This window comes from Hylobates moloch, unplaced genomic scaffold (genome assembly GCF_009828535.3).
Source record: "Hylobates moloch isolate HMO894 unplaced genomic scaffold, HMol_V3 SCAFFOLD_14, whole genome shotgun sequence".
Classification (NCBI taxonomy): domain Eukaryota; kingdom Metazoa; phylum Chordata; class Mammalia; order Primates; family Hylobatidae; genus Hylobates; species Hylobates moloch.
In genome coordinates this window covers 69,266,993-69,277,111 of record NW_026652289.1, presented here as the reverse complement: position 1 = coordinate 69,277,111, position 10,119 = coordinate 69,266,993, and the positions used below count along the sequence as shown (strand labels likewise).

Below are 10,119 nucleotides of genomic sequence, written 5' to 3'. Positions count from 1 at the left end.
ACCTTGATGACCCTAGCTTAATTTCTCTGTTTCCCATGACTGGAACTCTTAGACCTTTCCACAAACATACAAGTATTTGTAATTCAAAGCTCAAGGGATGAAGTTAAAGCTATTGGCCTATAGGAAGCCTGAATTTGTGATTAGGAGAGAAAGATTTAGGAGTCCGGGTGGGAAGAGTTTGCTATTTCAAAGACAGCATCACAGTAGTAGTCATCGCGGGAAAACTCAGGACTGGGTTGGACTTACTTATATTATGTTGCTTTATATTTTGGTTACTGAGGGAGGTGAAGGTCATCCTTTCAGTTCTTGGGATGTCTAAATAGCTTCATGACTCCCAGGCTGTTGGATAAATTTGCTTTCGGCATCATTTGGCTGTACGTTTTGTCCTTAGCTAGTGGTAAAAGGAACCCTGTGAAAAGCCTCATACCCTAGGTTTAAGTTTTTGCCTTGAAATGTGCCTGGGATCCCAGGCAATCTGGGACTGCGCCCTTCCTCCCTCTTGCCAAATGCCCTGTATGTTCTTCAGGGCTAGCATGGAATTAAGGTGAGGAAGCTGCTGGCATCTTTCTGAATGCTTGCCTGATCTCTGCGGGTTGCTTCACCCCCGATCTTCCTGTGCCCTTCCGCAGCCATTCTGTGCCCTCTCCTGTACCTCCCTGGGGTCAGCTGCAGCTCATCCCTGGTCTTGTTCTCCTTGAGGTGCTGATGGTGACAAGTTACAATAGAGTTTCTCCATAGAGCACAGAGATGGAGGGCAATTCTTAGTCCTTTCCCTCACTACATCATAAGCATTAACACTTCTCCTCGGTCCACAGCTCAGGAGTGCTACTTGTAACTACCTTGAGTTATTTTGTCAGTAAAATAGGTCTTTGTGGGCTAGCACTGGATCTATTTCATGATAACCTTCACTGAGGGGCTGCAAGTACCAGGCTGCATTTGCCTGGTCCTTCATATGTATCTTCTTTAATCTTCTCAACAGTCATACAAAACAAATATTAGCATTAGCTTCTATTATGCCAAGGAAGTCACTAAAATACAGATTGATGAATGAATTTGCTGCAGATCATTCAGCTTGAATGCGGCAGAACCAGGATTCAGACCTAGCTTTTTCAGGCTGAGTCCCACACTGGGCTTTATTACTAGGTACTTGGCGTTACTATAATGTAGATCATCTCAACAAAATAGAGCCACGATTTGTTAATGTGATATTAACACATATTTAACACATAACCAACTTACTTTGGATACCTTAAAAATATTTGGCTGGGCACGGTGGCTCATGCCTGTAATCCTAGCATTTTGGGAGGCTGAGGCGGGGAGATTGCTTGAGCTCCTGCGTTCAAGACCAGCCCAGGGGAATAGCAAACCCCATCTCTACAATAAATAAAAAAAAAATAAAAATAAATTGGCTGGGTGTAATCTCAGCTACTCCGGAGGCTGAGGTAGGAAGATCGCTTGAGCCCAGGAGGCAGAGGTTGCAGTGAGCTGAGATGGCGCCACTGCACTCCAGCCTGGGCTGTATAGCCAGACCTCGTCTCAAATGACAACAACAAAAATATTCAGGCCCAGCACAGTGGCTCACACTTGTAATCCCAGCACTTTGGAAGCCCAGGAGCTTGAGACCAGCCTGGACAACACAGTGAAACCCCGTCTCTACAATAAAAATTAAAATTAGTTGGGCATGGTGGCATGTGCCTGTAGTCCCAACTACTTGGGAGGCTAAGGTGGAAGGATGGCTTGAACCCAGGAATTCGAGGCTGCAGTGAGCTATGATCTGCCATGGCCCTCCAGCCTGGGTGACAGCGAGACCCTGTCTCTGAAAAACACATACACAAACAAAAGCCCTCAAGTATTCAAAGTGTTTTCTGTTTCTGAGAGTTTCCATAATGCAGTTTTTATTGCAATAAAGGTAAGACTTGAGGGGGGCACCAAAGAAAAGTAAGATACGAATAAAGTGGAGGAGTTTTTCTTGATTAGAATACTGAAGCAAGTGCTTAACCCATAATCATTCTTGTCACAGAGATTTGACACTCAACAATGGAAAGTCACTGAGAATCCCAGTACTGCAGAAAACAGCCTGTGGAGCAGGGCCCAAATAGGGGTGCAGATGACCCTGTTACCAGAAAGCGGTCCCGATCCAGACCCCAAGAGAGGGTTCTTGGATCTTGTGCAAGAAAGAATTCAGGGCGAGTCCGTAAAGTGAAAGCAAGTTTATTAAGAAAGTAAAGGAAGAAGAGAATAGCTACTCCATAGACATAGCAGCCCTGAGGGGACTACTGGTTGCTCATTTTAATGGTTATTTCTTGATGATATGCTAAACAAGGGGTGGGTTATTCATGCCTCCCCCCTTTTAGACCATATAGGGTAACTTCCTGTTGTTGCCATGGTATTTGTAAATTGTTATGGCACTGGTGGGATTGTAGCAGTGAGGAGGACAGGAGGTCACTCTCGTCACCATCTTGGTTTTGGTGGGTTTTAGCTGGCTTCTTTACTACAATCTGTATTATCAGCAAGATTGTTATGACCTGTATCTTGGGCCGATCTCCTCTATCTCATCCTGTGACTTAGAATGCCTTAACCATCTGGGAATGCAGCCCAGTAGGTCTCAGCCTCATTGTACCCAGCCCTTATTCAAGATGGAGTTGCTCTGGTTCAAGCACCTCTGACAACCCTACATGAATTTCTTGTCTTTGCTGTGGCTTCATCTACAGTCACAGGCTGGTGGGCAGAGGACCAAAAAATAAAATACCCAAATTCTCTACGGTCAAAGTCTTGGAGGTGTGTGCATGTAAACAGTTCATGCACCAAGAAGGCAACTCTGACTCATCTCCATTATTGCTTCATTATCTTCAGAAGAAACCCACCCTTCTCAACTCTACTTTGTAATGCTGGAGATTATTCATGCCTCTTGCAAACCACGTTTCTGCTTAAACTCTGCCAATAAAGGGCACTGGAGGGAGACAGCCGGTTGGAGGAGGGACTTCCTGTTTGCTTCCTATCTACTTCCTGCTTCTGTGAGCGTCACCATGTCAACGCCTATTTACCTCTCAGTGGCTGTTCCTTTGTGTAGCGGCGCTAAATTCAGTTTACAGGAGCTATCAGCAGAGATTTCATTTGCCTCCGGAGAGGTCTGGATCTCAGCCCAGAGGGCCATCCTGTGAGCTCAGAGACCTCAGCATTAGTTGAGTGATCCCCACTCTTCAGAGCTATGAGTTTCAGCTTCTTTGGTGCCCCTCCACCCCAAATTTCAATTTAATAATTTTCAATTCCTCCCTTAATTCCCTCGATCTAGGAGTGTTAGCTACGTCCAACAATTGCTAGTGCTTCAATAGTGCCCCCTTCCCCAACATTTTATACCTTAACTTTATACCTAGTTGAGTTCTTTATATTAAATTTGCTCTGTTCGGGCTGGGCATGGTGGCTCAATCCTGTAATCCCAGCACTTTGGGAGGCCGAGGTGGGAGGATCGCTTGAGCCCAGGAATTTGAGACGAGCACGGGCAACATAGCAAGACCTCATCTCAACTAAAAAAAAAAAAAAAAATTATCTCTGCATGGTGGTGTGTGCCTGTAGTCCCAGCTACTCGGGATGCTGGGGCAGGAAGATGGCTTGAACCCAGGAGGTCAAGGCTGCATTGAGCCGTAATCATGCCACTGCACTCCAGCCTGGGCGACAGAGCCAGACACCTTGTAAAAACAACAAAACACTTGCTCTGTTCAGATATTTGGCTAGGAATGTTGCTTTTTAGGAGGAGCAGTTGGGGGCCAGGTGTGGGAGAGGCTAGCAATGTCAGCAGCTTTGAAGAAGGTGTTTTGTAATCTATATCATGGCCAAAACCACCCCATGGGGCTCTCACTGAAGTCCAACAGCCCATAGTGTAATCCATTCCTTAGACTGCCAACAGCTCTAGACTCACAGACATTAGTGAGGGACCTCTACAAACTGGAACCCTGTGGGTATTTCTACAACCTACAGATTATTAATAGTCGTGCAAAGGCAGGCAAATGGATGTTTTCTGGTAGGGGGCGGGGAGGGAGCAGTTGCATTTGAAGAATGAACTATGGATTTCATTGATTCGCTTTTTTCAAAGAAAAGTAAAATAACAAAAAAAAATCCTTGAAGAGTATTTTTATTCCCACCTCCTGTAATGTTCAGGGAACATGAGTGACATTTGGACTCCCAAACAAAAGAAGGCAGGGGCATATCTATGGTTTCTATGGTTCCTTGTTGAGGGAAAAAGGCTTTCAAGTTCTTGCGTGAGCACTGACGGGCTTTTATGAATAGTTCGTGACACAGGTACAAACTGGGCTGTTCTGGCTGAAATATCTGCTTGCCTTCTCGGATATTGCCAGCATTCTTTCCTGCCTCACTCACCTCCCTGAATGACTTGGGCTTGAGAATGTTTCTGCATGATTTTCTGAGCTTGCTGTCTTACCTGAGAGCAGGAAGTCAAAAGGTGAGTGATGGAGCCACCTGCTGCCCTCTACTTTGCAGATATTAAAGAGGAGCCTGAAACTGTTCCTTGGACATCTTCTGAGTGTCAGAAAATACCTTCTGGAGGGTTAGAAGTTCAGGGGACATGGTTGTTCACATTTGCTGCTGTGGAACACTGCCAGTCTTCACTTGGAAACAGAATCACACCTTGTGAAGAGATCATCCCTAAGCAGGAGAGAAGCTACTAAAGGTGAGAATTTTCTTCATTTTTCATTTTCCTTCCTCTTAGATTCCCATAAAAGCTATTACTAAAGAGAATACAATCTTAAGTTTAGAAATAGCTACAGCAAGGGAAAATAATCATCGCTTGAAGGATGTGGCACATTTTGTCCTTCTCCTTTTAGGGATTATTTTCTATAATATCTGGTTTTCTTTACTGGTATTCAGTACTCTTTATTATATTTTCTTTTCTTTTTTTTCCATATTCATCTTAGGATTTCAATGTACAATGTTTTTTCTTTGTCTTTTCTTTTTCTTTTCCTTTTTTTTTTTTTTTTTTAAAGGAGCTTCCTGGTCTTCATCGGACAGTGAAATTTGTTTGGGAGTCCAAACAAAATATAAAAGAGCTGTAATACTTCCTGTATTGTATTTCAAAGGTAGGTGTGGTTTGCTGGAACAAGCATCAGGCTTGTAGACAAAAACACTGGGGGAGAAGAGAGAGTGGAGAAGAGTCCCGCATTTGCTTCTTAAAACATGTGTGTATTTGGCAAGTTATTTAGCTTCTGTTTTCCTATCTATAAAAGAGGCTTAATAATACATTTTGGATTGGTTGTGAAGGTTATTAAATGGGATAGTGTAAATAAATATTTCTCAAAAAAGATATATTTCTCGCCCACAAAAGGTACTCATTAAATACTGTATGTACACAGCTTGTGTGTAAGTATATTTTAAATTTGGATGGATGCTCTGAATGATTTCAATGCATTTTTTGGATAATATCCAGTTATTTTTACTTCTTTAAGAGCATTTTTTAAAAAGTGTGGCTAGATGTCACTTCTGACCAATGAATTATATATGGTGAAAAGCATTCTAATGTTATATAAATTACCAAAATAGAAGAAAGAAATGTTTTAAAAGGACCTTTATGGTTTCTAGAACCGATGCCAAGAGTCTGAATTTTATGGATTTTTCTCTCTAGATCTATCAGAAATTCCAGACCCCAGATAACAGTTACATTCTAGGGTGGTAAGGCATGAGAAGAAGAATGAGGAATGAAGGGGGGCGGGGGGACTTGCTGTTATTGATGACACTCCATGGCAGCAGGTGCTCAGTTCTTCCTTTTCTCCTGGGGTGGAGGTGGAGCCAGATCCAGACTTGAGTGTGGTCGGCTAGTTTTTAGGGTCAGGTTACAGATCTCCATCAACAAACCAGATGTAAGGGGCTTCTAGGTAGGTCTTTACTAAGGATATTTGTCCAGGTAAGAAATATTTTTTGCCATCAGTTTGGAATTGCACTTGATGTTTCTGGGAATGATTAGTTTGTAACTGGAGCCATTTTGTTCTGTCCAAGGATTGTGTCCTCCTCCTCCTTCCCTGTGCTCGATCTCCACCTGTCTCCCATTCTGTGATGATGGTTCAGTGGAAGAGACTCTGCCAGCAGCATTACTTGTGGGTCCTGGGCTGCTATGTGCTGCTGGCCACTGTGGCTCTGAAACTTTCTTTCAGGTTGAAGTGTGACTCTGACCAGTTGGGTCTGGAGTCCAGGGAATCTCAAAGCCAGTACTGTAGGAATATCTTGTACAATTTCCTGAAACTGCCAGCAAAGAGGTCTATCAACTGTTCAGGGGTCACCCGAGGGGACCAAGAGGCAATGTTTCAGGCTATTCTGAATAACCTGGAGGTCAAGAAGAAGCGAGAGCCTTTCACAGACACCCACTACCTCTCCCTCACCAGAGACTGTGAGCGCTTCAAGGCGGAAAGGAAGTTCATACAGTTCCCACTGAGCAAAGAAGAGGTGGAGTTCCCTATTGCATACTCTATGGTGATTCATGAGAAGATTGAAAACTTTGAAAGGCTACTGCGAGCTGTGTATGCCCCTCAGAACATATACTGCGTCCATGTGGATGAGAAGTCCCCAGAAACTTTCAAAGAGGCAGTCAAAGCAATTATTTCATGCTTCCCAAATGTCTTCATAGCCAGTAAGCTGGTTCGGGTGGTTTATGCCTCCTGGTCCAGGGTGCAAGCTGACCTCAACTGCATGGAAGACTTGCTCCAGAGCTCAGTGCCATGGAAATACTTCCTGAATACATGTGGGACGGACTTTCCTATAAAGAGCAATGCCGAGATGGTCCAGGCTCTCAAGATGTTGAATGGGAGGAATAGCATGGAGTCAGAGGTGCCTTCTAAGCAGAAAGAAACCCGCTGGAAATACCACTTTGAGGTAGTGAGAGACACATTACACCTAACCAACAGGAAGAAGGATCCTCCCCCTTATAAGTTAACTATGTTTACAGGGAGTGCGTATATTGTGGCTTCCCGAGATTTTGTCCAACATGTTTTGAAGAACCCTAAATCCCAACAACTGATTGAATGGGTAAAAGATACCTATAGCCCTGATGAACACCTCTGGGCCACCCTTCAGCGTGCACGGTGGATGCCTGGCTCTGTTCCCAACCACCCCAAGTACGACATCTCAGACATGACTTCTATTGCCAGGCTGGTCAAGTGGCAGAGTCTTGAGGGAGACATCGATAAGGGTGCTCCTTATGCTCCCTGCTCTGGAATCCACCAGCGGGCTGTCTGTGTTTATGGGGCTGGGGACTTGCACTGGATTCTTCAAAACCATCACCTGTTGGCCAACAAGTTTGACCCAAAGGTAGATGATAATGCTCTTCAGTGCTTAGAAGAGTACCTACGTTATAAGGCCATTTATGGGACTGAACTTTGAGACACACTATGAGAGCATTGCTACCTGTGGGGCAAGAGCATGTACAAACATGCTCAGAACTTGCTGGGACAGTGTGGGTGGGAGACCAGGGCTTTGCAATTCGTGGCATCCTTTTGGATAAGAGGGCTGCTATTAGAGCGTGGGTAGGTAGATCTGTTGCCTTGCAAATTGCTGCCTGGGTGAATGCTGCTTGTTCTCTCACCCCTAACCCTACAAGTTCCTCCACTAACTTTCTCACCAAGTGAGAATGAGAACTGCTGTGATTGGGAGAGTGAAGGAGGGATATGTGGTAGGGCACTTGATTTCAGTTGAATGCCTGCTGGTAGCTTTTCCATTCTGTGGAGCTGATGTTCCTAATAATTCTAGGTTTGGTAGCGTGGAGGAGAACTTTGATGGAAAGAGAGCCTTCCCTTCTGTACTGTTAACTTAAAAACAAATAGCTCCTGATTCAAAGTATTACCTCTACTTTTTGCCTAGTATGCCAGAAATAATATAAATTTAAACAGATAAAGTGTGTGAGACTTTTTCTCATAACTATTCATGACATTTAAAATCCCTAGGGGCTGGCAAGAGAGTTCTCATTATTCTGAAATGGTCCTGACAAGCTGCATGAATAGCAATTATTTTTTTTTTGAGACAGAGTCTTGCTCTGTCACCCAGGCTGGACTGCAGTGGTGCAATCTCAGTTCACTGCAACCTCTGCCCCCCGGGTTCAAGCGATTCTCCCACCTCAGCCTTCTGAGTAGCTGGGACTACAGGCATGCAGCACCATGTCTGGCTAAGTTTTGTATTTTTAGTAGAGACTGGGTTTCACCATATTGGCCAGGCTGGTCTCGAACTCCTGATCTTGTGATCTGCCTGCCTTGGCCTTCCAAAGTGCTGGGATTACAGGTGGGAACTACTGCGCCTGGCCTATGAATAGCAAATTCTAATGAAGACGGGAACAGGGCTGGTTCTTCCATTGTTAAAAGCCATCCTCATTTTATTTATATTGCCAGGTTCCTGACTTTTCTGTAAAGGAAAAGGCAGGGTGATTTAACCAGTTTGACCACCTGTATTCTTATAGGAAAATTGCAGCACTAATTCTAATTTTGTCCGCTTCACAGACAAAGCTTAGCTAATGTTCCATAAAGGAGACAATAGCCAGTCAGGTAAGATAATGTGTAATTTATTATTCAAAGTGGAACGTGTTTTTGTAGGGGGAGAGTCTGCACTATTAATAATTGTATTGAGATATAAAAATAAACTAGGACTATTTAGCTAAACCAGGATGTCTTATTATTCCATGTTCAGGCCTCTTGAGTCAAAACTCTTTTTTTTGAGACAGGTTCTCACTCTGTTGCCCAGGCTGGAGTGCAGTGGCATGATCTTGGCTCACTGAAGCCTCCGCCTCCTGGGTTCAAGTGGTTCTCCCACCCAAACCTTGCAAGTAGCTGGGATTACAGATGTGAGCCACCATGCCCAACTGATTTTTGTGTATTTTTAGGAAAGATGGAGTTTCACCATGTTGGCCAGGTTGGTCTCGAACTCCTGGCCTCAAGTGATCCACCTGCCCCAGCCTCCCAAGGTGCTGGGATTACAGGCGTGAGCCAATGCACCCAGCCCTTTCTAAGTGTTATTCAACTCATCAAGTTTTCTCTCATGATCAACTTTCTCCATGCAAACCCTGTAACTCTGACAGTTATCACTGTGTCTGACACAGTGAGTTTTTTATTTATAAGTTAGTTACTTTTGGCCAGGTGTGGTGGCTCACGCCTGTAATCCCAGCACTTTGGGAGGCCAAGGTAGGCAGATCACTTGAGGGTCAGGAGTTCAAGACCAGCCTGGCCAACATGGTGAAACCCCATCTCTACTAAAAATACAAAAATTAGCCAGACATGGTGGTGGGTGCCTGTAATCCCAGCTACTTGGGAGGCTGAGGCAGGAGAATCGCTTGAACCTGGGAGGCGGAGGTTGCAGTGAGCTGAGATGGTACCACTGCACTCCAGCCTGGGCGATAGAGCCAGACTGAGTCTCAAAAAAATAAAAGTTACTTTTTTTTTGGTAAGATTGTACTTCTTAGGTAATGGTCATTGTCACTACCAACTTGCCTGCATTGTACTAGAGTCGTATTCACTTTGCTCCCAGCCCCACCGTGGAGATGACTGATGACTAGTTATATACACAGTGGATGTGCCCTGAGAGGTCTGTTGCCAGCAGTGGTGATTGATCACTGCCTCCCCCTGCTGGCTGATGTGATGGTCCTTGGTCCTCCTCTGAAGGAGATAGAAGGGGCACACTGCCACCGTGGGAAGCAGGCAGAAAAGCCTCCCTGGGTGCGGATTCTCTGAGAAAAGGACTTTGGCCTCACAGTTAACTTACTCCAAAAGCTTTCATGTGAAATAATTTATAATTTTTTATATAAATAAAAAGATTAAAATGTGAACTTGTCATTTTTGGGGGGATAAGTTACTGAAATTTCTCAACCATTGAAATTTTCTCTAGAAATATATTCAGATGCATAGGAAGTGCTGTTTACTTAATGACACAGGGTCTTCATGTCAGAGGGATCGAATTTAGCCCTCATTTGTTTAGTGTATTATAGAAATCATACATCAACACATCTGTTGATTTTTCTGTTCCCTCTGAGTCATATCTGTTTCTTTAACCTTTCTCTGGTAAGGAAAAATCTCATAAATTAATTGAACAACTGTGTTTGCATTACCTCTCAAGGTTTGGATTTCCTCATTTTTTATTTGT

At 44.0% G+C, this 10,119-nt stretch overlaps 1 protein-coding gene across 1 annotated transcript; it reads left to right on the top strand.

The window, feature by feature from the left end:
• Positions 1–2,679: 2,679 nt before the first annotated feature.
• Positions 2,680–9,174, top strand: GCNT3 (glucosaminyl (N-acetyl) transferase 3, mucin type). Its single transcript, XM_032176005.2, has 4 exons — positions 2,680–3,181; positions 4,495–4,684; positions 4,998–5,090; positions 6,004–9,174. The coding sequence occupies exon 4, from the start codon at positions 6,061–6,063 to the stop codon at positions 7,378–7,380; it is 1,320 nt and encodes a 439-aa protein (XP_032031896.1). The 5' UTR covers positions 2,680–3,181; positions 4,495–4,684; positions 4,998–5,090; positions 6,004–6,060; the 3' UTR covers positions 7,381–9,174.
• The last annotated feature ends 945 nt before the right edge of the window (positions 9,175–10,119 follow it).